Raw genomic sequence first — 26667 nt, forward strand, 5'->3', positions numbered from 1 at the left:
GATGAATGACAATTTACAGGAGTCACAGTGTTCTGAAGATGCTTTTTAGAATACACACATATATATATTTTATTTGTTTGGCTGCGTGGCTGCACCAGGTCTTAGTTGTGGGATCTTTTGTTGTGGCTTGCAAATTCTTGCTTGCAAGCACAGAGTCTAGCCACTGGACATGAGGGAAATCCCTAAAGGCGCTTGTTACCTCACTCTTCTCTTTGTCATTTTAAAAAGTGACTCACTGTAATTGTAACATACCATACAATACAAAAATGTTTCAGGAAGTTACGTTTTTAAAAACTGCCTCCAACTGTACCTCTTTCCATTGAAGAAAGTAGGGAAAACCACTAGACAATTCAGGTATGACCTAAATCAAATCCCTTATGATTATACAGTGGAAGTGAGAAATAGATTTAAGGGCCTAGAGCTGATAGATAGAGTGCCTGATGAACTATGGAATGAGGTTCGTGACATTGTACAGGAGACAGGGCTCAAGACCATCCCCATGGAAAAGAAATGCAAAAAACCAAAATGGCTGTCTGGGGAGGCCTTAAAAATAGCTGTGAAAAGAAGAGAAGTGAAAAGCAAAGGAGAAAAGGAAAGATATAAACATCTGAATGCAGAGTTCCAAAGAATAGCAAGGAGAGATAAGAAAGCCTTTTTCAGCAATCAATGCAAAGAAATAGAGGCAAACAACAGAATGGGAAAGACTAGAGATCTCTTCAAGAAAATCAGAGATACCAAAGGAACATTTCATGCAAAGATGGGCTCAATAAAGGACAGAAATGGTTTGGACCTAACAGAAGCAGAAGATATTAAGAAGAGCTGGCAAGAATACACAGAAGAACCCTACAAAAAGATCTTCACGACCCAGATAATCACAATGGTGTGATCACTCACCTAGAGCCAGACATCCTGGAATGTGAAGTCAATTGGGCCTTGGAAAGCATCACTACGAACAAAGCTAGTGGAGGTGATGGAATTCCAGTTGAGCTATTCCAAATCCTGAAAGATGATGCTGTGAAAGTGCTGCACTCAATTTGCCAGCAAATTTGGAAAACTCAGCAGTGGCCACAGGACTGGAAAAGGTCAGTTTTCATTCCAATCCCAAAGAAAGGCAATGCCAAAGAATGCTCAAACTACCACACAATTGCACTCATCTCACACGCTAGTAAAGTAATGCTCAAAATTCTCCAAGCCAGGCTTCAGCAGTATGTGAACCGTGAACTTCGTAATGAACAAGCTTGTTTTAGAAAAGGCAGAGGAACCAGAGATCAAATTGCCAACATCCACTGGATCATGGAAAAAGCAAGAGAGTTCGAGAAAAACATCTATTTCTGCTTTATTGACTATGCCAAAGCCTTTGACTGTGTGGATCACAATACACTGTGGAAAATTCTGAAAGAGATGGGAATACCAGACCACCTGATCTGCCTCTTGAGAAATTTGTATGCAGGTCAGGAAGCAACAGTTAGAAGTGGACATGGAACAACAGACTGGTTCCAAACAGGAAAAGGAGTACGTCAAGGCTGTATGTTGTCACCCTGCTTATTTAACTTATATGCAGAGTACATCATGAGAAACGCTGGGCTGGAAGAAGCACAAGCTGGAATCAAGATTGCCGGGAGAAATATCAATAACCTCAGATATGCAGATGACATCACCCTTATGGCAGAAAATGAAGAGGAACTAAAAAGCCTCTTGTTGAAAGTGAAAGTGGAGAGTGAAAAAGTTGGCTTAAAGCTCAACATTCAGAAAACGAAGATCATGGCATCTGGTCCCATCACTTCATGGGAAATAGATGGGGAAACAGTGGAAACAGTGTCAGACTTTATTTTTTGGGCTCCAAAATCACTGCAGATGGTGACTGCAGCCATGAAATTAAAAGATACTTCCTCCTTGGAAGGAAAGTTATGACCAACCTAGATAGCATATTGAAAAGCAGAGACATTACTTTGCCAACAAAGGTCCGTCTAGTCAAGGCGATGGTTTTTCCAGTGGTCATGTACGGATGTGAGAGTTGGACTGTGAAGAAGGCTGAGCGCCAAAGAATTGATGCTTTTGAACTGTGGTGTTGGAGAAGACTCTTGAGAGTCCCTTGGACTGCAAGGAGATCCAGCCAGTCCATTCTGAAGGAGATCAGCCCTGGGATTTCTTTGGAAGGAATGATGCTGAAGCTGAAACTTCAATACTTAGGCCACCTCATGCAAAGAGTTGACTCATTGGAAAAGACTCTGATGCTGGGAGGTATTGGGGGCAGGAGGAGAAGGGGACGACAGAGGATGACATGGCTGGATGGCATCACTGACTCGATGGACATGAGTCTGAGTGAACTCCGGGAGTTGGTGATGGACAGGGAGGCCTGGCGTGCTGTGATTCATGGGGTCGAGAAGAGTTGGACACGACTGAGCGACTGATCTGATCTGATCTGTACCTCTTTCAACCTTCCCTCCACTTCCACTCAAATTACTGTCAACCTCCTGCAGTGTAGAATTCCAACTGCTCTGGAATGTCTTTTTTCTACCGCCCCGCCCCATAAGAAGTATTCCATCCCCAGACTGCAAATGGGAAGAGTAGTGAAGAACACTCATTCTGGGATCAGACAGCCTGGCCCCTCCACCCACCAGCCTTTAATTCAGGACAGAGAAAATGGGACAGGTGATGCCTACACCACAAGATGGCCTGGGGTGGGGGATTCAATCAGAAAACTGGACTTGTTGCAGGAAGGGGGACCCCTTCCAGGGCCTGAAACTGGGCTCTTGTCTAACGCTTGGAAATGAATTGTCCGAGTAGACACATGTGCTGACAAAGCAAGAGATTTTATTGGGAAAGGGCACCCGGCTGGAGAGCAGTAGGGCAAGGGAACCCAGGAGAACTGCTCTGCTGCGTGGCTCACAGTCTTATGGTGATGGGATTAGTTTCCCGGTGGTCTTTGGCCAATCATTCTAATTCAGAATCTTTCCTGGTGGCGCACGCATCGCTCAGCCAAGATGGATGCTAGCGAGAGGGATTCTGGGAAGTGGACGGACATGCAGCATCTCCTTTTGACATTTCCTGAACTCTTTCGGTTGGTGGTGGCTTATTAGTCCCCTATTCTTTATCAGGATCTCCTGTCATAAAACAACTCATGCAGATGGTTACTATGGTGCCTGGCCAGGGTGGGTGGTTTCAGTCCCTGTGCTTCCCCTAACAGACATAAGGAGCACAGGACAAGAGTCTGACTTGTAGAGAGGCAGAGTGGTCAGGAGCGTGAGCTCTCAGACGTATCTAAGTCCCAGTCTAGGCTCTGCCACTTAGTAACTGCCTCAGTTTCCCCCTCTATAAAAAGGGGACACTGATGACAGTGACTTCACAGAGTTCTGGGATTAAATGAGTTAGTATTTGTGAAGTGCTTAGAGTAGAACCTGACACACAATGTTCTTAAATGTTTAGATATTAAGAAAATAGTGAATAAAAGGTAGTTGAAGCTGTTGAATCTAGTTTTTGATGGTGATGATGATGTTATTGTGGTGAAAAGATCTTCCCATTTAGAGATGGCCAGTGGGTTCTTGGCTCTTGTCATTAGGATCTAGTTTTGAAACCAAGTGACCAAATGACTGGTTTAGGAAAGGACAACATGCTGATTTAATACTTAGTTCTTTGCTGTCTTTTTTATTTAACTTTTTATTTTAGAAATGTTCAAGTAGGACTTCCCTGGCAGTCCAGTGGCTGAAACGCTTCCACTGTAAGGAGCGAGAGTTCAGTCCCTGGTCAGGGAACTAAGACGTGTCGTACAGTGCAGACAGAAAAAAATAACACTTTTTTTTTTTTAAAAGAAATGTTCAAATATACCCATCTTCATATACTGATCTGGTTTCTACAGTTTGCCAGTCTTGTTTCCCCTACATGCTGGCGTTAGTGTGCCCTGTGGCTCTGAGGCACTGTCCAGCCCTTGCCAGGGTTGAAGCCAGCTTCCCAGAGCCTTCTCAGAACTGGAGATCCCCTCAGTCATTTCTGTAATTTCTGGCTAATCGGCCCAGAGGCTCAGGTTGCACAGAAAGATAATGGGCCTTAATGAGCACCTGGAAATTCAGGTTGGGCCTGCCTGTGGCGCGTTCACTACTTATGTCACTTCTCACAGGGCAGGGCTTAGCCACCATTAAGCCAAGATGCCCCACAGCAGGTTAAGAGCCTTGCATTAAGTTATTTGCAAAACCATTTTCATTTTTTCAGGCTGCCACTCTTGGCAAGTCCAATCATGCTCGTCCCAGCTCTCACTGCCCAGGTCTGGGCCAGCTGGGGAACAGAATTCAGTGTGGAAAATGAGGGCGGCTCTTGTTCCCTGATTATATGGCCAGCCCCCCAAACACAGCCCAGTGGCCCCATTGTTTCTGCTGGGGTGTGGGTGGGAGAACGTTGTGAGCACATTCACTGTCTTGTTTAATCTCACAAAACCCTGAAGAGGTGGGCTCAGTCAGTGGTATCCTTCAGGTGCCAGTAGAAAAAACTGAAGCCCAGAGAGGTTACGCATTTTGTGTAAGGTCACTCTGCAAGAACATGAAAAAATCTGGGTTTATATAATCATTCCAGTCACAGACTCTGAGGCTGTTCTTGTCAACCTCTTCCTGTCATTTTTAAAAATCCTTGCCATGCTCACCCCTCCCCAACCCCTTCAAACTTGGGAAATCAGTTGTAGAACCAGACTAAAAGGTGAGGGTAGGCATGTGACATGGTTTTAATTTTTTTTTTTTTAAACAAACTGGCAAAGGAGGGTTCAGGAGTGATTGAGACTAGGTTACTCATATTAAGGGCCATCCCAACTCTGCTGTTCACTAGTTATAGGGATCAAACAAATGTCTTAACCTCTGTGAGCCTCAGTTTCTTCATCTACAAAATGGGAATAATCGTGGTGCTTATCCTCTGCCCCCTGCTGCTGCTAAGTCGCTTCAGTCGTGTCTGACTCTGTGCGACCCCATAGACAGCAGCCCATTAGGCTCCTCTGTCCCTGGGATTCTCCAGGCAAGAATACTGGAGTGGGCTGCCATTTCCTTCTCCAATGCATGAAAGTAAAAAGTGAAAGTGAAGTCACTCAGTTGTATCGGACTCTTAGCGACCAAGGTCTTATTTTCTCTAGCAAGGGTGGGGCTGTTGGTGCCAGAAAAGTTGGCAATGGTGGCCCCTAGTGGAACAAATGAAAACTGCAGCCCAGACACCATAACCAACTTGAGGGCTTTCTGGCAGAGACCTGATCCATGTCCATGTAGAAGTGTCTATGCTGTGCTTAGTTTAGTCATGTAAAATAGGCAAAAGAACAGAACTTTTTTAAAATAAAAGATCTCTTGGAAAAACTAAGAATTGCACTGGAGGAATGAGAGATAATTATTTGAAAGGGAGAATAGACCGATTTGAGTTTCCCTGAAGGAACTTTCATCGACTGTTCCTTCTGCCTGGAAGGCTCTTGAGCCAAGATCTCTATAAGGCTGACTCCTTCAGGTCTCAGCTCAGACACCTACAACTTCAGAGAGGCCAGCTTTCACCATCCAGTAAAAGTTATACACTCCCCATACTTCTTCTCCATCACTCTTCCCCCACCCCATCACTCTTATATTATCCTCTTTTTAAATTCCTTTATGTCTAGCATTTGTCACTACCTGAGATTCAGTTTTGTTATGTGTCCATCTCTTTCACAATATAGTATAAGCTCAATGGAAGCAGGTGCCTTGCCTGTCTGTTCACAATTTTGTCCTTACTGCCAGCACAATGTCTGACAAATTATTTGATGGAAACTTGTTAAATGAGTCCTTTGGGACTCTGATGTGTAATGCAGACACTTTTCACCACAGCTTCTCCAGCATTGGGTATTAATACTTTTTAAGTTTTAATACTTTAATGACTGTAAAGTTTTAAGTAGCTTTGTCTCTAAGCCACTGATCCTAAGTTCCCTCATCCAAGTAGTCTTCTGTCTTTTGCATTTGTCTCACTGCACTGTATGATCAGGTTGAAGATTTTCCTGTGAAATCTTCACTGTCTCCCCTGACAGTGACTTCACTGTCTCCCTGACAGCTTCTCCACTGGGTGGTCTCAGATTGCAAGCAGGCATTACCTCTCAAGGCCTCAGAAAATAAGCATATAATCAGTTCTAAATGAATATCTGCCATTATCAACGTCTTTTGTGGAATACTGAATAAATGAAGTGTCTAGTATGTGCCAAGCACTGTTCTGTGTATCTTAAAACAATCCTAGGAAGTAGTTGTTGTCAAATACCTTCATTCTACAGATGGGTAAACTGGAGCACCGAGAGATTCAGTGATGTGCCCAAGGTCTCAGAGCTAATAAACAGAGCTGGGACCTGAGCCCTGCCCTTGACAGTAAATAAGACCATGTTTGAAGAGTGAGCACTATGATTATCCTCATTTTGAAGATGAAGAAAAGAAAGTGAAAGTCACTCAATCGTGTCTGACTCTTTGCGACCCCTTGGACTGTAGTCTGCCAGGTTCCTCTGTCCATGGAATTCTCCAGGTCAGAATACTTGAGTGGTTAGCCGTTACCTTCTCCAGGGGACCTTCCCAACCCAGGAACCAAACCCACGTGTCCCGCACTGCAGGTGCATTCTTTACCAGCTGAGGCACAGGGAAGCCCGATGAAGAGACTGAGGTTAAAAAATTTGCCCAAGCCCTTACTCTTAACCATTATGTCCTGCTGGCTTCCTCTTATTATCTGCCACTGTTTATTGAAATGTAAACTGTTTGCTTATTTATCTGTTTATTTTTAATTTTGGCTGCATGGGCTCTTTGTTGAGGCATGCGGGCTCAGTAGCTGTGGGCTTAGTTACCCTGCGGCATGTGGGATCTTAGTTTCCCAACCAGGGATTAAACCTGCATCCCCTGCATTGGAAGTCAGATTGTTTAACTGCTGGACTGCCAGGGAAGTCCCTACATTGTTTATTTAAATGTCGTTAATCCATAGTATCTCATTGTACCTCAGTCTGTAACTTTTGGACTCAATAGGTATTCTGTCTCAGTTATTTTTCAAGTAATCAAGAGTCATCTGAAGGAGAGGCCCTTTTTTGTTACTGAAAAGGAGGTTACTTTCTAGGCAGGTTATCGTTCTCAGTCTCCAAGTGGATGAGAAAAGAGTCACCACAGTTAAATCGCCCTGGGCTTGTGAAGATGGCACCTGCTACTTTGTCGTCTTTGCCGTTTGTCACCAGACTCTGGTTTGTTTTCCTTGCGCCTGTTTTGTGTGAGTTAGACTTTTAGTGGGTGAATGAAGTTCAGTTTCTAGAAAAGGAATGCTGTTTCATCTCCCCAGTTTTCTAATCACTGTCATTTACGCCCTGCAGTGAGTTTTGAAGGATGTGCTGGCCTACCAAGGACAGTCTATGTTTCTGATGACACCCGATTCAAAGTGCACACAGATGGCATGCTTACAGTCAGACGACCTGTACACCTTCATCGTCCAGAGCTAAGTTTTCTTGTCCATGCCTGGGACTCCACCCACAGGAAGCTCTCCACCAAAGTGACACTGGAGGTATCAGCGCACCACCACCACCACCACGGTCATCATGTAAGTTGGAGTGTTTCTTGGAAGTTCACTATTATTTTAGTCTGCTGCTTAATTTACATTTGGGGCTGGATAATTTCTATGGGGATTATGGGGATGTCCTCTGCGCTCTATGACATTTAGCAGCATCCCTGGTCTTAACTGCTAGAAGCTAGTAACACTGCCAGCTGTGACAACCAAAATTGCCTCCAGACACTGCCAATGCCCTCTGCGGGTAGAGGGACGGGATGCAAAATAGCTGCATGGTCCAACTGAACTAATTCTTGCTATTGATTTGTTGTTGTTAGGCTGATCGCAAGAAATACTACCTTATTTCTGCAGATAGTGTAGAGTAAGGGTAAGGGCATGGATTCTGTCTGGAATTGAGTACTTATTTTTAAATTATTTATTTATTGACTGTGCCAAGTCTTAATTGTGACACTTGAGATGTTTAGTTGTATGCAGCATGCAAACTCTCAGTTGCAGCATGGGAGATCTAGTTCCCTAGTTCCCTGACCTGGGCCCCCTGAATTGGGAACACAGAGTCTTAGCCACCAGACCACCGGGAAGTCCCATGGGGGAGTTATTTAATCTGTCTGTGCTTGAATTTATCTGTAAAATGGAGATGATACTGACTACATAAATTAATACTTGTAAGATGGTGAAACTATGGAAGGCATATAACAAGTAAGTCAGTCATTTTTAACTTTTCTGCTCATTCTCTACCTGGAGGAAGGATTTACACAAAGTCAGTTTTCTGGTCATTTTGCTCTTCATGTCTCTAGTGGGGAGGGTCTTGGCAAAGAACGGGAGGAATCACTATGAATCTTTGGCCTGATTGGATTGCAATTTCCACGAGCTCCTTTCCCACTGAATTTGCAATGCCTGGCCCTTGAGTCTGGCACATACCAGGAGCCCAGAGTGGACAGATGGGTGGATTGGCCACAGAGAAAAGGATATAAGTCTGCCCAGGTTCTTGGCAAGAATGTTTCTGAAATTGTTACCCAAAGCCGGATGCCTTTGCCAGTTTCTAAACTGCTCCCATGGTGCTTCCTATTGAACGTCTCTCTAGGGGGCTATTGTAGTTGTATCCTGGGAGTGTAGAAGTATTGTAAGTGCCAAAGCCATTCAGGCTGGCTCTAGTTTTTCTCCCTGAAGACTGCTGAGATTCTAGGAATTTAATACTCCTGGGAGATCATTTTTTTTTTTTTTCTCTCTGGTGTAATTGGACAGACCAGAAAAATGGGGAACTTAGTAGAACTAAATTAACATAGCTTCCTGACTCAGGTCTCCAACTGATACCATCATTCATGTTAGTCCTGTCTGGTAAGTTCTTGCTAGATAGTGGTGCATGGAGGCCTCTTGTGAGCCAAAGATGGAAACAAAGTTGGTCTTTCAACTTTACTTCTCCACCTTTGCCATCTGCCTTCAAATACATGTTATAGAAAAGCACACATTGCAGTGGTTTATGTAAAACAGTATTTGTCTTTCAGGTTTAGGCAATTCAGTTGTAACTTGTGATCATTATTGACACTCTTGCAGTCATCAGGAAGCTAGGTTCTTTCTTTCTTTTTTATTCTGTCATCCTTAGCACATATATGGCTTCTGTCCTCAATGATACCTCGTGGTCCAAGATGGCTGCTGGAGCTCCAGTCATCACATCTTTCCTCTGGACAGTAGGAAGTTGAACGGGATGAAGCCCCAAAATGTATCACTTAGCTGTCCACATTTTAAAGAAGACTTTGTGGAATTTTGAAGCAGTATTTCCTCTTATATCTCATTAGTCAGAATGTGGCTTCATGGTCACACCTAGCAGCAGGTGTAGTACAGGAAGTGTAGTTTTACTTGGGTACATTGTTGGATTATATATATATATAATCTCAAGAGAAAGCGTGGGAGAAAGGGAAAGAAGTTTTTGTTTTTAAAAAAGAACAGATATTGAGTGAAAGTGAAAATCTGCCAGTTGTGTCTGACTTTTTGTGACCCTATGGACTGTAACCTGCCAGACTCCTCTGTCCATGGAATTCTTTAGGCAAGAATACTGGAGTGGGTAGCCATTACCTTCTCCAGGGGATCTTCCCAACCCAGGTATCGAACCCAGGTCTCCCACATTGCAGGTGGATTCTTTACCATCTGAGCCACCAGGGAAGCCTGGATGGTAAGGTGGCAAGTCTGCCACAACTGGTTTGAGGATGCCTTTGGTTTGTCTCCAGTTCAAAGCACTCTTGTGGTTCCAGATGGCCCTACATTGGAAGGGGTGACAATCTTACCTCTCTTTTCATTCATATAAGAATAGATCCTGTATATTTATATCAAAACATCACATGATGTTTTCTATTAAATAGAAACAGTTTTTTATTTTATCAGTTATACCTCAAGAAAGCTGGGGGAAGACTATAAATCAATCTAACTTTCTAGTTCTTTCTCTTAGGTTGGATAAGTTTTCTGGTCTGGTATCCTTTTTTCCTGAGGGATGGATCCTATATTCAGTTTGTTTATGCTTAAACATGATTCCCTTTAATTTCACACAGGATGAGAGTTCCCTTGTGGCCTATCATTAGGATTCTGGGTTGGCAAGATCCCAGGTTCAATCCCTGGTCATGGAACTAAGATCCTGCAAGCTGCATGACACAGCTAAATAAATGAATAAATATCTTTAAAAAAAATAATAATTTCACACATAAAGATGTTAATGTTATGTTTTGCCAGCATAGTGTTCATCATTATTTATTATCATTCTCTGAAAATGTTCTGTAATCTTGATGTCAGCAAAGTATGCGCTTTGCCTTCCTCTTCAGTATGGCAAATGAATTTGCATTCATACATCAAGGTCTGTTTGTTCACCACGGCTGTGCAAAATGGTCATTTTTAGGCTTAAGATGTAGTATCGAGAATCAGTTTAATATTTGTTCCTGTGTTCAGGTCATACCTCAAACTCCATTTCATTAAAACTATAACTCTGTTTTCCAACCAGTCCAACCATCATCTTTGTTAGCATTTGTCGAGCACTTACTGTTTCAAGCACTATTGTTTTTTTTTTTTTTTGCTGCACTGGGTTTTCATTTGCTGCTTGCAGGCTTTCTCTTGTTGAAGGAGCAGGGATATCTCACTGCAGTGGCTTCTCTTGTTATGGAGCATGGGATTTAGGCTCTTGGGCTTCATTAGTTGTGGGGTATGGGCTTAGTTGCCCCACGGTATGTGAAATCTTCCTGGACCACGAATTAAACCTGTGTCTTCTGCCTTGACAAGCAGATTCTTGACCACTAGACCACCAGGGAATTCCTCAGACACTATCCTAAGTGCTTTATTGCAACACTGGTATCACATTTAATCCTTCCAAGGACCCTATAGGGCTTCCCTTGTGGCTCAGCTGGTAAAGAATCCACCTGCAATGCAGGAGACCTGGGTTTGATCCCCAGTTTGGGAAGATCCCCTGGAGAAGGAAATGGCAACCTAGAGAATTCCATGGACAGAGGAGAGAGACAGACTACAGTCTATGGAATCGCAAAGAGTCGGACACGAGTGACTTTCACTTTTCACTTTTCACTTTTCAAGGACCCTGTGAGGCAGGTACTGATATAATCCTCATTTTAGACATTAGGAAAATGTAGGACACAGAAGTTAAATAATCTAGCCCAAGGTGTCACAGTGAGGATGCAAAGCCAGTCAGCCTGGCTCCACAGCCTGCCGGTGGCCAGGGTGGGACTGCTTCTCTAGAAGATGAATGCAGAGTGTGTGTGTGTATGTGTTAAGGAGTGTGTGAGTGACTAGTACAAAAGAATGAGAAGGATTTTGTGATGCTATCTGGTCATGTTTCATGTCTGTCCTGTGCATTTTGAATCACATTTTTAAAAGTAAGAAATAAGGTTTGACACACACGTCATAGACAGGCATCAGTGACAGTGTGGGAGATGGCAGATGGAATTGTCCTCTGGAGCCTTTACTGTGTTATTGCCAATCACTTTAACTTAAACAATTCGGAAGATCTTTCCTTCCATCTTCAGCTATCTCATTTCGCTGTGTGTGCCTAAAAAGCTATCTTTATCGCACATGAAAGCCGTTCAATATGAGTCTCAAAGGGCGTTTTTGGTTCCCATCCAACAACTTTTGTTAGAGCAAATGGCAACCAAACCAATAGAATAACACAGTGAGATTAAGGGATTAGTATTGATCACAAAGTAATCCTTAGTATCAGTTCCTAAAACTTATTCTGTAGGCTAACTCCACTTTGGAGACCTGTATCCCTAGGAAAAATATAAGAGAAAAAATTAAAACACTGGGATATCAAATTGTTGCATAAGCTCTGATATTAAGTCATTGGGGGCATAATGTCCTTTAAAAATGACAAATGTTGGGACTTCTCTGGTGGTCCAGAGGTTAAGACTCTGTGCTTCTACTGCAGAGGGTGAGGGTTTAATTCCTGGTCAGGGAACTAAGTTCCTGCATGCTATGCAGCCAAAAAACAAAAAAGAACCCCAAAACAACACGGGTGTGTAATGTGGACTTGATATAATTCATAAAGTAATGTCAAACCCTCAAACCCTGTAATCTTGTATGCATGATTGCCTGAACTCTGGACACCAGGAAAGATCCAAAGAGAAAACCAGCTTGGTGATATGGTAAAGGGTTCATTGGGTTTTGTTTTGGCTGTTTCGTTTGTTACTAAATGGAAACCATGTCTTTCTCTCAGAAGACTGGAGATTCTTATTGGGTAGTTTGAACTGTTCAGCCTGTATCATCTCGCCTAAATGATCCCATTTTGTTCCTCAACTTCTTTCCTTTCAGGACTCTCCCTCTGGAACCCAGACGGAAGTGCTCACATTTCCTGGTCCCCACCATGGTCTCAGGAGACAGAAGAGAGACTGGGTTATTCCTCCTATCAGCTGCCCAGAAAATGAGAAAGGCCCATTTCCTAAGTCGCTGGTCCAGGTACAGAAGGAAGTTCCCTATTTCTCTGGGAGGGAATTTGGCCGAGAAGGACCTAGGAGAGAAAAGGGAAACAACCAATGTCAGGATCCTTTCTTGCTCATTCATCTCTCTCTGCTTTGTCTCCAGATCAAATCTAACAAGGAGAAAGAAACTCAAGTTTTCTACAGCATCACTGGCCAAGGAGCTGATACACCCCCTGTCGGTGTTTTTATTATTGAAAGAGAAACAGGATGGTTAAAAGTGACACAGCCTCTGGATAGAGAACAGATTGCCAAGTACATTGTGAGTGTCTCTTAGAAGCTTGTTAATGATGGGGTTACATGTTTCCAAAATATTTTGGTCAACTCATGTTGGTCGTAGATCAGATGCTCTGGACGTTTGAAGAGCTTGACTTGTCTAGACCTGTCAATAAGGAGAAATGACAGGAGAACCTGGGAAAAACTAGGGGCTGTTTTTGTTAGGAATAAAGTTGGAGAGAGTCTCGAGGTATCAGACATGATCTTAGACCCAAGATGTCAACCTATTCTTGGGATTAAAAGTCCCTGACATAAAGGCAGATGGGCTTCCCTGCTGCCTCAGTGGTAAAGAATCCGCCTGCTGATGTAGGAGACGTAGGTTCAGTCTCTGGGTCAGGAAGATCCCCTGGCGGAGGAAATGACAACCCACTCCAGTATTCTTGTCTGGGAAATCCCATGGATAGAGGAACCTGGCAGACTACAGTCCACAGGGTCACAAAGAGTCAGACACAACTTAGCTACTAAACAACAATGATGACACAAAGGCAGAGGCTGGTGATGATGATGGAGAACAAAAATCATTTCTGGGTCTTGAGAGCAGGGAAGTTGGGAAGGTAATGCCTTGATGCCAAATGCAGAAAGGTCTTGGGGAAACCCTAAACTCAAGTGTCCAGAGCAGATCTGACACTGCTTGGAGTAAGTCAGAGAGTCTCAGGTTTCCACCTTTATCTCCTAGCCCTGGTCCTCAGCCCCCATGTGGGCAATGGGGCCTTTGACCTGGTGTTCTTCAGCCCATGGGTCTTCCCATGTCATGGTCTTAACCAGTGCCATGACCTCACTGAAGCAGCAGCACATGTGTGGGATAAGTTCTGTGCTGGGGAGTCCTTACTTGAGTGGAAGAGAGTGGGGTCCAGTGGAGCCCACGCTGCTCTGATCGGACCACTTCTCCTACGTCCTCTTCCCGAGTAACCCTCACTTGGCTCTTGCAGCTCTTCTCTCATGCCGTGTCTTCAAATGGACAAGCCATTGAAGAGCCTATGGAGATTGTGATCACCGTGACAGACCAGAATGACAACAAGCCCCAGTTCACCCAGGAGGTCTTCAAGGGGTCTGTCCTGGAAGGCGCTCTTCCAGGTGTGTCCAGCCATGAGGAACTCAACACCCACCAAGACAATTTAGATTCTTTGGACTGCCCCCCTTCCCCAAGTGTTGGGGCTGGCATTTGGGGTCAGGCCTTTCATAGGCGCAGAACTTCTTTGGAAGATAGTGTGTGTGTAAAATATCCTCCTGACAGAAACATGTAGAAAATGTTCAAGCCCAGCTTAAGAAAGGAGCAATTTGGGCTTCCCTGGTGGTCCAGTGGCTAAGATTCCATATTCCAGAGATCTCACATGTCGCAGCTAAGACTTGGGGCAGCTAAATAAACAAATATAGAGCAGTTTAAGAATAACCTTCCCTGATTAAGAAATAGATCCTTGGGGACCTCCCTGGTGGTCCAGTGGTTTAGACTCCACACTTCGAATGCAGGGAGTGTGAGTTCAAACTTTGGTTGGGGAACTAAAGATTCCCCATGCTGTGCAGCCAAGAAAAGTTAACAGATCTTGTTAGTAGTTTATGGCCCCTGTACAGTCCCTTCCTGATCACATTTTTCTCTCTATCCCCTGAAGGCAGCCACTACCCTGACTTTCATGGGCTTCCCTTGTGACTCAGCTGGTAAAGAATCCGCCTGCAATGCGGGAGACCTGTGTTGGGAAGATCCCTTGGAGAAGGGAAAGGCTACCCACTCTAGTATTCTGGCCTGGAGAATTCCATAGACTGTACAGTCCATGGGGTCACAAAGAGTCGGACATAACTGAGCAACTTTCACCCTGACTTTGGTGATAATTATTCCCTTATTTTCATTCATCTTTTCTGATGTGTGTACTAAACACTGGGTAATACCTTGTTTTGCTTACTTTTCTACACGGTGACAAACAGTTTTCTAAGGTGGTTGAACCAATTTACACTCCTACTAGCAATATACGCCATGGAATTGTAAGACTTCTTTTTGGCCAGTCTGTTGAGTATGTGATTATATCTCAGTGTAATGTAAAATGGCATTTCTATGATTATTAATGGAATAAAGAAGCATCATATGTTTGCTGACCATTTGGGTTTCTTTACAACTTATATGTTCAAGTCTTTTGCCCTTTTTTTTTTTCTCTTGGGCTTTTTGTCTTTCGTCTATTGGTTCTCTCCTTCTCCCCACCTTCTGTCACCCTTCCCCACCCCACTGTTCGGTTTGGGGACTTTTACTTCCCCAACCAGAGATTCAACCTAGGCCCTTGGCAGTGAGAGCACAGAATCCTAACCACTGGACAACTAGGGAATTCCCTGCCTATTGATTCTTAGAGTTATTTCAGTATCCTGGTAACTAGTGCTTTGTCACGAATGTTATAAATATTTCCTTTCACCTTGAAGGCAGTGATCTCAGATGACCATTCTCTCAGGTGGAAATGTGGCTAAGAAGCGAATTGTGGAAATTTCTGGGATTTTTCCTCTCTTATGCACTATTCATTTAGTGTATGAGACAGAGCAAAAATGTTTCAGTTGAACTAAAATGTTTCAGTTGAACCAGCTGGGTTCCGGGAACACCATTAATTCATTTGGTAGAATGCTTTCTTCCTCCACTAGCACTTTGGTCAGAATTTTGGAAACGAATCTTCTTTGCTTCCAGGAACCTCTGTGATGCAGGTCACGGCCACAGATATAGATGACGAGGTGAACACCTACAACGCTGCCATCGGTTACAAAATCCTAGCCCAAGATCCCATGCTGCCGCACAACAAAATGTTCACCATCAACAAGGAAACAGGCGTCATCAGTGTGCTCACCACCGGGCTGGACCGTGAGGTCAGGGCTCAGGAGGATCCAGAGGGTGTGGAGGGCAAATACACATTAACCCGATTTCCTGGATGATGCAAAACTCTGCCAAGGCTGGTCACCATTTAGCATGGTGATGGTCTGAGCTTTGCATCTCAGTGTTTGTCTGGAGATTTGAGGCCAGACAGGCCGGTGGAGTTATTGGCATTTAAGCAGATGAAAAAGTAATCTGTTTCTCTGCTGGGAGCTGGGTGGGACCTGATGTAGCTGTGGGTCCTGACTCAGCTGTGTTTGATCTCTGCAGAGTTTTCCCACATACACCCTGATGGTCCAAGCAGCAGACCTTAACGGCGAAGGCTTGAGCACAACTGCAACGGCCGTGATCACAGTCTTGGACACCAATGATAATGCTCCCAGATTCAACCCAACCACGGTAACCCTGCCCCTTCTTAGACAGTCTCCAAAGAAAGGTCCTTGGTTGTTTCCCAGTATCTCAGGGGTGAACCGTTAAGTAACTTTTCCCAGACGAGTCAACTTCAGGCTAAAGAGCAAGCGGGTCGAGGTGCCAGTTGTCTGTCATCCTCAGCCTGATGCCTGTTGGCCTATGTTTCTGAGTTGCAAAATGCACCTCCTGAATCCATGTCCTTATATTGGGCATCTTGGTAGCAGATCTTACCAGGTTTTATCTGTTGAATAAATATCCTCTGGGTTTATACCAGGCACTGTCTTAGACACTGGGCATATTATCACAAACACAGCAGACAATAATTCTGTTCTCATGGAGCTTAAGTGTCTAGCTAGGGAGACATTAGACAACTAATTATTGTATGTAATTTTAGTAAATGCAGTCAAGAAGAAAGTACTGAGAACCTGAAGAAGTCAAGTTTTATTTCTGTGAAGACCCATCCCATAAATTTCCTTTATCTCTCATTAGCTACTGCTGTCTGCAAAAGAACACTGGAAATACAGTATTTTATCTGGGCATGTTGCTGCCATCAACCATGTATTAATGTTAGAGAAGAAGAGGAGAATGGATATTCAGTAGACAGCAGTGTCTGCCACTCTAGCCTAGGTTTTATGAGTTTAAGAGAAGCTTCGGACAGACAGTTTGATGCCCCAAATCAAGAGAAAGCTTGCTGCATAGCAAGAACTGAAAAATAGTGTAGTGAGCCAAATGAAACTGCCTCTTACAGAACCTTGTGAAATGAATCTAGAACTTCAGGATGTATCCTAAGTGCAGTGGGATGTTATCAAAGGGCAGGAGGTTATAATGGCCAGACTTCTATGAAAATTACTGGTACCACCGAGAGCAATGGGAGCAGAGGGGAGTAGGGGATAAATGACAGTGTCAGCAACTGGGCCAGAGTGTGCTGAGGGGTGTGGACAGGCAAGGCCTTGGCTCTTTCAGGTACCCACAGGGCACCTAAGTGCCGCTGCTCCACTGACAGGAAATAAGGATCGTGCTCATAGAGTGGGCACTTCTCCCAGACTCTTCTCAAAGTTTGGGCTCAAGAAAGGACTCCTTTAGACCCCTGAGTTCTGGCTCCACTGCTGGGTCTGAGTACATCCTAAGTGACCCATCTTTTCCTTTGCTCCTCAGTACGTGGGGTCGGTGCCTGAGAACGAGGCTAATGTGGCCATCGCCACACTCACAGTGACCGATGCGGACGACCCCAACACCCCGGCATGGGAGGCTGTTTACACAGTATTAAATGATAACGAGAAGCAATTTATCGTCGTCACAGACCCAGTCACCAATGAAGGCACTCTGAAAACAGCTAAGGTTTGTATGGTTCCTGCAAGATGCAGAAATTGACCACCCAGCCAATGACCCTTGTCCCTGATGCCTTCTCCAGTGTAGCCTGGCGTGGCCTGGGTGGAGTGGGGGTAGATGGCTCTCCCAGTTGCCAGTGGACCTTTTTTTTTTTTTTTTTGGTCCACACCTCATGACTTGTGGGATTTTAGTTCCCTGATCGGGGATTGAACCTGGGCCCTTGGCAGTGAGAGCCTAGGACTCACTGGACTACCAGGAAATACCATTGTTAAAAATACAGGTTTTAAAAAGCTGTATATTTTGTATGGGGGTATAGCCGATAAACAGTATTGTGGTAGCTTCAGGTGAACAGTGAAGAGACTTAGCCATACATATCCATCTCTTTTAATACACTCTTTCTCTGAAACATTTGCCCATCTCCCACAACTGTTTTGCTGATGAGAAGAAAAATGGTTTATGGTTACTGCTATTTTGCCAGATGACTTTAGAAGTGGGACAGATATGCCTGTGAAAAACGTCTAGGAAACTCAAACCCTAAGAAGCTGAGTGATTTCTTTCTTGAAGTTAGTCAAAAAGTTAGCGAATCCCAAGATTAGCCCCAGACCTCCCCTTGAGCAAGTGAGGGGGTGCTTCATTTCTGAATCACTTAGTATGTAGTCTTTTCTCCCACTAAAGATTTGATGTCAAGGATTTCTCATGTTATTCTGTCAAAAAAAGAAAGAAGGTAGTATTGAGTTCCTTTCATGTACAAGGTCCTTCATAAAAGTTCCAGTTTATTCCTTACAGTGCCTCTGTGAGATAGTTTCTTTTCCTACATGTTTATGTGTGTGGAAACAGACCCTGAGGTTAAATTGCTGAAATCACACAGCTAGGAAATGTCCTGGCAGGATTTGAGCTTGCTGCTGACTGATTCTGAACTTCGTATTTTTGCCACTAAACTTACTGGGTTTAAAGAGATGGCCAGGCAGCATTGTCTATCTATCCGCTGCCACACAAACAGCTTGTCAGCCTAGGATGTGAACATTCTTACTAGTCTTGGGTTAATAAATGACTCGGTGGGCTATGTTTATTAACAGAGGCTTCCCACTTGAGATTTCATGTAATTCATCTTTATTCTTTTCCTGGGGACCTCACCGTGAATTGGTTGCATATTAGTCATTGGGAGCTTTTTAAAAATACCAGCGTCCAGACCCCAGCCTCAGAGATTCCTATTCACTGGCTCTAGGGTTAGGACCCAGGCATCTGTTTTCTTTAAAAGTTCTCAAGGGAATTTCTTGGCAGTCCAGTGCTTAGGATTCTGTGCTCTCACTGCCAAGGGTCTAGGTTCAGTCCCTGATGGGAGAACTAATATCCCACAAGCTGCATGGCCAAAAAAAAAGTTCTCAAGTTAATTCTTTTCCTTTATAAAAATTTTTTTATTTATTTGGCTGTTCTGGGTCTTAGTTGGTGGCATGTGGGATCTCATTCCCTAATCAGAGATTGAACCCAGGCTCCCTGCACTGGGAGCTCAGAGCCTCTGCCATTGAATCAGCAGGGAAGTCCCTCAAGTTAATTCTTACTACAGCCAGATTTCAGAACCACTGATATATTGCTAACCAAAAAGGATTTAACTTGGTTTTTCTGTTCTTTAGGGCTTGGATTTTGAGGCCAAGCAGCAGTACATCCTGTACGTGGCAGTGACAAATGTGGCCCCCTTTGAAGTCACTCTCCCCACTTCCACAGCCACTGTCACTGTGGATGTGATAGATGTGAATGAAGCCCCCATCTTTGTGCCTCCTCAAAAGAGAGTGGAAGTGCCCGAGGACTTTGGCGTGGGCCTGGAGATCACATCCTATACTGCCCGGGAGCCAGACACATTTATGGAACAGAAGATCACGTAAGTGTGAGGGGCTTTCCATAGACGTGGAGCAACTGGGTGTGTGCGTATGTATGTGTATAAACTATTTTGTTCATGACATTTTATCATTGTTGGTCTGTGTAAGACCTTTATCTTGTTTGACTTGCTTGCTTATTTATTGAATATTTATTTGGCTGCATCAGGTCTTAGTCATAGCACACAGGATCTTTTTTGGACATGTGGAATCTCTCTCTTTTTTTTTTTTAACTTTTTATTTTGTATTGGGTATAGCTGATTAACAAGGTTGTGATAGTTTCAGGTGAACAGTGAAGGACTCAGTGATACGTACACACCGTATGTGGAATCTTTCACTGCGTTGTGTGGGCTTCTCTAGTTGGGGTGCATGGACTTAGTTGCCCCACAGCATGTGGGATCTTACTTCCCCAACCAGGGATCGAACTGTGTCACTTGCATTGGAAGGCAGATTCTTAACCACTGAACCACCAAGGAAGTCCCTGGCTTTTTTTTTTTCCCCTGCTTTTTGCCCCCATTTCCCACACCTTTTCTTTCCTCCATAGTCAGCCATTGTAGATTTACTGTGCTTCTCTCTCAAAATATGATAGGAATGTGGTTTTAATTTATATACATGGCACTGTGTTGAAAGTAGCTTACTGTTTCTTTTTTCCCTCTAACTTGGAAGATACCTCTGTAATGTAAATCACAGCCACAGATGTTGAAAACACACAGACAAATCCACCTACAACAATGCCCTTGTGGCCATGCATGAAAAAGAAAGTTCTTCTTTTGAGGGCTGGGTCTGACTGCATGCTTGGTGCTCCAGTGTGACAATGGTGGAAGCACAAAGGGAAGACTATCAGCACAAATCCAAGCATGGCACGTCTGGGTCTTGTTAGCAAGGGCATGTTTTCCACGGATAACAAAGACCTTGATCAGTATGCCCACTTCCTCTTCTCAGAGAGAGACTCCTATCAGCTAATATTTACTTTAGAGGAAACTGTCAGAATGCTCTGAACTACTAAGAAAAAGTTATGCAAATCCAGAGTAGAGTCAGGCTTAGTGATTAACTGAGCATATTCATGTTTAGGGGAGGGGTGTTTGTATTCTAGTATCATTGCCTGTAACTTATTATATGTAAATGGAACAAAAAGAGTTTAAGTGCAACCTCAATTTTTGAGGTTATCCTGGGAAGTGAGGTCATCCTGGCACCCTGATTGGAATGACTCATAAATACCTTTGAAATGTGCGTGTGCACCGTACAGGATGGACCCGGTGAAGGTTCCAGGTAGTGATCCTCACAGCTGCTAGAAGCAATGGGATTGAGGATAATGAGAAGTTTTTAATGGAGGAACTCAGCTGGGATCATCCAAACCTCCTGATAGATGTCAACATCTACTGAAAAAGCAAGGACAGCCCAATACGACGTGCCACTCAATGTGATAAATATTTGAGAGAGACAAGAAAGGCTGAAACAGAATCTAATCAAGCCTTAGGATCTGATTTAGATGCAATGCAGAGAATGAACAAATTAAATGCCACAAGGAAGAAGTCAGTCAAATACAGAATATGGGAGCTCTATGTCCAATGACTGGATTTCTTCACAAATAATGACAAAAAGGCGAAGGTCTTAATCTTCCATAGATTAAGGATATTAATTAAGAGACAAATCAACCAACTGTAATGTGTTTGAAGACAGAGTCAAACAATCCAACTATAAAAAACATCCTTGAGGCAAATAGAGGAACTTGCACATACAACAGACATTATTAAGTACTTATTATTTTTGCTAGATGTGTTAGTGACGTGATATTATAGGATTTTTGTTTTGGAAATAAAGCCTGGGATTCTATGTTTTCCAGGCTATGTTAATATTTTAGCTTGTGGTAGCGAAACAGATGTTCAAAGCATCTATTTGGGGGAAGTTAAAGGATCAAGTGTTAATAATGTTTGCAGAGACCCTTACCCCTGGAATAAAGACCACTCTGTATATGTAGTTCATTGCTGTGCACTTCTTAGGTCCTGAGGATAAGTCCACAATTATCTAGGACCCTTTCCTCCTTCAGTTTCTTTATTTCCCTTTCTGAGCCTTTCCATGACCTCGACAGGTAACTGGGCAGTGTATCTGTTTCTCGTGCTTATGTTTCTTCTGATTCTGGTATTCCTAATAAGATGCTGCTTAACAAGATTTTCTTGGCGTTTTTATTTATTTATTTATTTTTGACTGTGTAGGACCAGAAGGCGCTTTACCCTCCCTGGCACTTCCCATTAAATGCCAATAGTGCAACACATCTCCAAGTCACTGTATCAACACAGATCTCCAAATGCTCAGGGCAGAGATGCTGGGTGCCATATTGTGACCAGTTGAGAACTACTGTACCCTTTGGGGGCTGGTCTGAGAGAAACTAAAGAAATCTGATGTCTGGGACTTCCTTGGTGGTCCAGTGGTTAAGTATCAGCCTTGCAATGCAGGAAACATGGGTTCAATTCCTGGTTGGGGAACTAAGATCCTACTTGGCACATGCAGAGCAGCTAAGCCCAAGTGCCACAACTAATGAGCCTGCACACAGCAACTAGAGAGTCCAGGCACCGCAACAAAAGACCCCGAGTGCCACAGCTAAGACCTGGAGCAGCCAAGTAAATAAATTAAAAACAAAATGAAAAACATGGCCGCAAACTGTTTATAAAGAAAAGAAAGAAATCTGACATTTAAATGCTGTGTCCGATCCTGGATTAGATTCTAAATGGGGCAGGGGTGAGTGGGGATGCTGTGAAGGACAGTTCTGAGGAAGCTGACAGTTTGAATATGTACCATGTATGAAGTGATGTTTCCTGAAATTGAAAATCAAATTATAGTTATATAAGAGAATCCCTCTGTTATTAGGAGGAAACAAACTGAAGTATTCATCAGTAAAGGAACATGGTGTCTGCAACTTATTCTCAAATGGTTTAGCAAAACAAGAATTTATGTCTATATGTGCATCCACTTATGTATATGGCAAAATACTGACAATGGGTGAATCTGGATGAAGGGTGTGTGGATGGTCCTCAAACCTTTCTGGTAGAATTTCTATAGATGTGATTTTTTTGTTTTTTAATGAAATAGGGAAGCAAAGTATATATCAACAAAGAGGAACCTTCATCTTCTTCAGCCATCTGCTGTTTGCTGTTCCTGTTCTAAACCAGAGCTTGTGTCTTTCCAGGTATCGGATTTGGAGGGACACTGCCAACTGGCTGGAGATTAATCCAGAAACGGGTGCCATTTCCACTCGGGCTGAGTTGGACAGAGAGGATGTTGATCATGTGAAGAACAGCACGTACACGGCCCTCATTATAGCCACTGACAATGGTGAGGATGCCCCTACCATCGAGTGTTTGCCGTCTCCCGCTCCTAAATAGCTTACCTCCTTGCCCCTGTCCTTTTGGAGGCATGAGTTCTTTCTTTTTCTTTCATTCTTAAAGCATTCTCAAAATAATTGTCCAAAGTGCATGAATTTAGGTCAAGCAGAAGTTCCTTTTTACCACTTGCTCTGTAACCCCATAGGAGCCAGACGGCCTGGGCTTAGATCCTAGCACCAAAGCTTAATACCTGTGTGAACTTGAACTTCTTACCTAATTTTTATGTCTCTTACTTCTTTTATCTGACAAAATAATAATACCCTATCTAGCTTAAATTTATGTAGAAGTGTTTGGAAGAGTGCCTGCTAACCTATTCTATGCTCTGTCAGGACTGCCATTTCTTTATATTATCATCATCATTAGTGAAGTGTGGCTCCTTCCAGACTCTGTGTATTCGAATACATTTATATACATATGAAAATATGGTTTATTATAAAACTACTGTCTGATTTATAGCCTATTTTTGTTTTTATTACAAAACAAACTATTATCATATGCGTGTTTAATTTTTTTCCCTTGAACATATGCCTTGAAGACGCAGAGATCTATCTTGGCACATTGTAGATCTGCCTCTTTTCAGTAAAATGTTACGCGGATGATTCTTTACCAGCTGAGCTACCAGGGAAGCCCTATGCGGATATAGCATAATTTAACCGTTCACACATTAAAAAACACCAGGATTGTTTCCAGTTCTCCATTATTTCTGTGAATGATAGTAAACATCCTTGTACATGCCTCTGGGGGCAAGTGTTTCCCTCAGATAGATATTCAGAAGCGGAATTACTGTTAAAGAGAACTGCTAGTTCCTCTGGTTAAGTCTCTTTCCCTCTCTCTCCCCAAAGGACATTGTGCTTAGTGAAATAAACCAGTCACAAAATGACAAATACTGTGTGATTCCACTTAGATGAGATTTTAATGTGGTCAGATTCATAGAGACAAAGTAGAATGGTGGTTCCCAGGAACTGGAAGGGGAAACGAGAAATTGTTTAGTGGGTACAGAATTCAGTTTTGTGAGAAAGTTATGGAGAGCTGTTTCACAGCATGTGATTATACCAACACTATTGAACTGTACATTTTAAAAATGGTTAAAATGGTAAATTTCTTTAATTCACAATTTTTTGAAGAGGTTAAAAAAATCACTACAGCCACCCAGGTATAAATATTTATGGATTTGAGATATATTCCTCTGGGCTTTTTTTCCCTATGATTCCTTGAGGACCTTCCTTTTGTATTACCAAGTGCTATGTCAGGATGTGAAAGATATACAAACAGAAATATGTACAAATCTCCAAATTTTGTTTGAAAATCGATTTGCAGTGATTTTAAAAGGTTCAACTCTGTGATAATGACCCTAAGAGCCTTGGAAGTTCAGAGAGGGTGAATGAATAGAGGGCGATGAGGATTTTTTTTTTTCTTTATTTATTTGGCTGCATCAGGTCTTAGTTTCTGCATGTAGGCTCTTCAATCTTCCTGGTGGCGTGCAGCTTTTTAATTGTGGCATGTGGGATCTAGTTCCCTGACCAGGGATTGAACCCGTGAACCCTGCATCAGGAGCGCAGATTCTTTGCCACTTGACCACCTGGGGAAGTCCTGTGATGAGGAATTTTTAGAGTGGTTTAAAATATATATTTTTTAAGTTTCATTGAAGTATAGTTGACTTATAATGTATTAATTTCTTCTGTACAGCAGAGTGACTTAGTTACATACATATATATTCTTTTTCATATTCTTTTCCATTATGATTCGCCATAGGATACTGAATACAGCTCCCTGTGCTATACTGTAGGACCTTGTTGTGTACCCATCCTATATGTAATAGTTTGCCTCCGCTAATCCCAAGCTCATCTCATTCCTTCCCTTCCCTACCCACCTCCCACCCTGGCATAGAGAGGATAAATTTAATGGATGAATAAAGTTATGTATGAAGACAGAGGGAGTCCTTGGTGTGAGAAATAACTTGAGTAACTGTTATCAAAGTGAGGAATAAGCAAGTCAGAGGTCTGCCCATCCAGGAGTTGAGGGTGGCTGGGGACCGGCAGGAGGGGCGGCTCTGGAGGGGAGCTTGGGGTTTGGTCCTGTAGCCCTGAAGAGCCAGAACAAGATTTGGATTCGGTCTGATGGGAGGCAGTAGGGATTCATTGGTCGTCCTGAGCTGTGACATTTCCTCTGTACTAGGTTCTCCACCTGCCACTGGGACAGGCACCCTGCTCTTGTTCCTCGATGATGTGAATGACAATGGCCCCGTACCAGAACCCCGGACCATGGACTTCTGCCAGAGGAATCCTGAGCCTCACATCATCAACATCAATGATCCTGATCTCCCTCCGAACACCTCCCCCTTTACAGCAGAACTGACACATGGGGCGAGTGTCAATTGGACCATTGAGTACAATGACCAAGGTGGGCACCAGAGCCTTTCTTATTTTGGAAACTTTGCTCTGACCCTCTGCTTCCCCTCCCCTGCCCTTCTGAATTTCACTTCTCAGTATCCACTTGTCACTCCTTTTAAGGTATGTTTCCTGGTCCCTTCTACATTTGTGACATTGAACCAAAGGTCCTTTTGTGTTTCTCCCATCTTAGTCTGTGACATGCTGCCTATTAAGCTGCAGCTCAAATAGTTGTCATCTTCACTTGGTTTTGGAATGTCTCTAGTTCCTTAATCAGTTTAGTCTGGAATGAACTTTTTCTCTTCCAATCCCCTCATTTTTGTTGCTTCCTCCAGAACGTGAGTCTCTGATTTTGAAGCCAAAGAAAACCTTAGAGCTGGGTGACCACAAAATCAATCTCAAGCTCATAGACAACCAGAACAAAGACCAGGTGACCACACTTGATGTGCACGTATGTGACTGTGATGGGATCGTCAGCAACTGCAGGAAGGCCACGGCCTTTGCCGAAGCAGGATTGCAAGTTCCCGCCATCCTGGGGATCCTCGGAGGCATCCTTGCTTTTCTGAGTAAGTACTGCTGGCGAGTGTTCCAGCCTTTTGCTTCTACAATGTTAACTGTATATAACCCAAGATCAGATGAAAACCTTGAAAATTAATTAATAGATTTTAAAGTTTATCTTAAGATAAAGCATATGCCAAGTAATTTTTTTGCTGTCATTTATTTTTAATTTTTAAATTTTTTAATGTTTTTTCATTGTGTGCTATGTGATTTTATAGACTGTGCCCCACCCCCATAACTGAATAATAATAATATGTATGTATCAGAAACCTTGAGGCTGATACAGCCCTTGTCGCAAACCATCAACAGCTCTAACTCAAAGAATCAAAGCCACAGTCTCCCCAGAGGTCCACAAGAGGTCCCTCCGCTGACCTGGCCTTTCCTTAATCACACCAATTTGCTCCTGCTGCAAGGCCTTTACTTGGACCATTTCTGCTCCCGGAGTACTTTGCCCCAGATTTTGAGAAATGACTGATGGGTTTAAGGTCCAATTAAAGACCACACTTGAGGTCACGTGTACTTGTCTACTGTGTTGTGCTGCATATATTAACTTCAGGGCTGTGAAGACATGTAATTTGCCTAACAGCCGTCTATCCAGTCTGTGCTGGCTGCTGCTTACATCCTTGCTGATTTGTGGCTCTCATCTCTCTCTTCCCTACTCCAGTCCTTATTTTGCTGCTTCTGCTACTTGTTCGGAGGAGAAGGGTGGTCAAAGAGCCCTTACTGCCCCCAGAAGATGACACCCGGGACAATGTGTATTACTATGATGAAGAAGGAGGTGGAGAAGAAGATCAGGTGGGTGTTGAAAACCATGGCACAAAGCTTAATGGCAATCTCTTTATTTGGAGGAAGCAATGATTAGAAGAAGGCAGACATGTAAAATAGTTACGCGTCACTTTGTGTATTTTTTTTAAAGACCTTACCCAAGAAAACAGATGTTGTCATTAACCAACATCATTAATAAACATTGTTAACATTTATTTTGTTCCTGCACTCAGATAGGTTCCATGTAATTCCTGCCTTCTTTGTCCCGGAAAAGTACACTTAAAGCCTTTGCCTCTGTCACATGTTTTAATGTTCCATTGGTCAAAGCAACTCAAAGGATAAAGCCCCACATAAATAGATTTCTGTTCTTTTCACAGAGGATATGGTGGG

At 43.2% G+C, this 26667-nt stretch overlaps 1 protein-coding gene across 1 annotated transcript in view; it reads left to right on the forward strand.

Moving 5' to 3' along the window:
- Positions 1 to 26667, forward strand: part of LOC133230354 (cadherin-1) — a 72757-nt gene that overhangs the window by 42124 nt on the left and 3966 nt on the right. Inside the window, exons 3-14 of the mRNA XM_061387713.1 lie at positions 7316 to 7539; positions 12301 to 12444; positions 12571 to 12726; positions 13670 to 13814; positions 15397 to 15572; positions 15847 to 15975; positions 17143 to 17325; positions 18948 to 19192; positions 22372 to 22517; positions 24743 to 24967; positions 25290 to 25520; positions 26177 to 26307. Of these exons, the coding sequence (XP_061243697.1) occupies positions 7316 to 7539; positions 12301 to 12444; positions 12571 to 12726; positions 13670 to 13814; positions 15397 to 15572; positions 15847 to 15975; positions 17143 to 17325; positions 18948 to 19192; positions 22372 to 22517; positions 24743 to 24967; positions 25290 to 25520; positions 26177 to 26307 (2135 nt within the window). The remainder of the gene's footprint in view (positions 1 to 7315; positions 7540 to 12300; positions 12445 to 12570; positions 12727 to 13669; positions 13815 to 15396; positions 15573 to 15846; positions 15976 to 17142; positions 17326 to 18947; positions 19193 to 22371; positions 22518 to 24742; positions 24968 to 25289; positions 25521 to 26176; positions 26308 to 26667) is intronic.

Source organism: Bos javanicus, chromosome 18, assembly GCF_032452875.1.
Source record: "Bos javanicus breed banteng chromosome 18, ARS-OSU_banteng_1.0, whole genome shotgun sequence".
Lineage (NCBI taxonomy): Eukaryota > Metazoa > Chordata > Mammalia > Artiodactyla > Bovidae > Bos > Bos javanicus.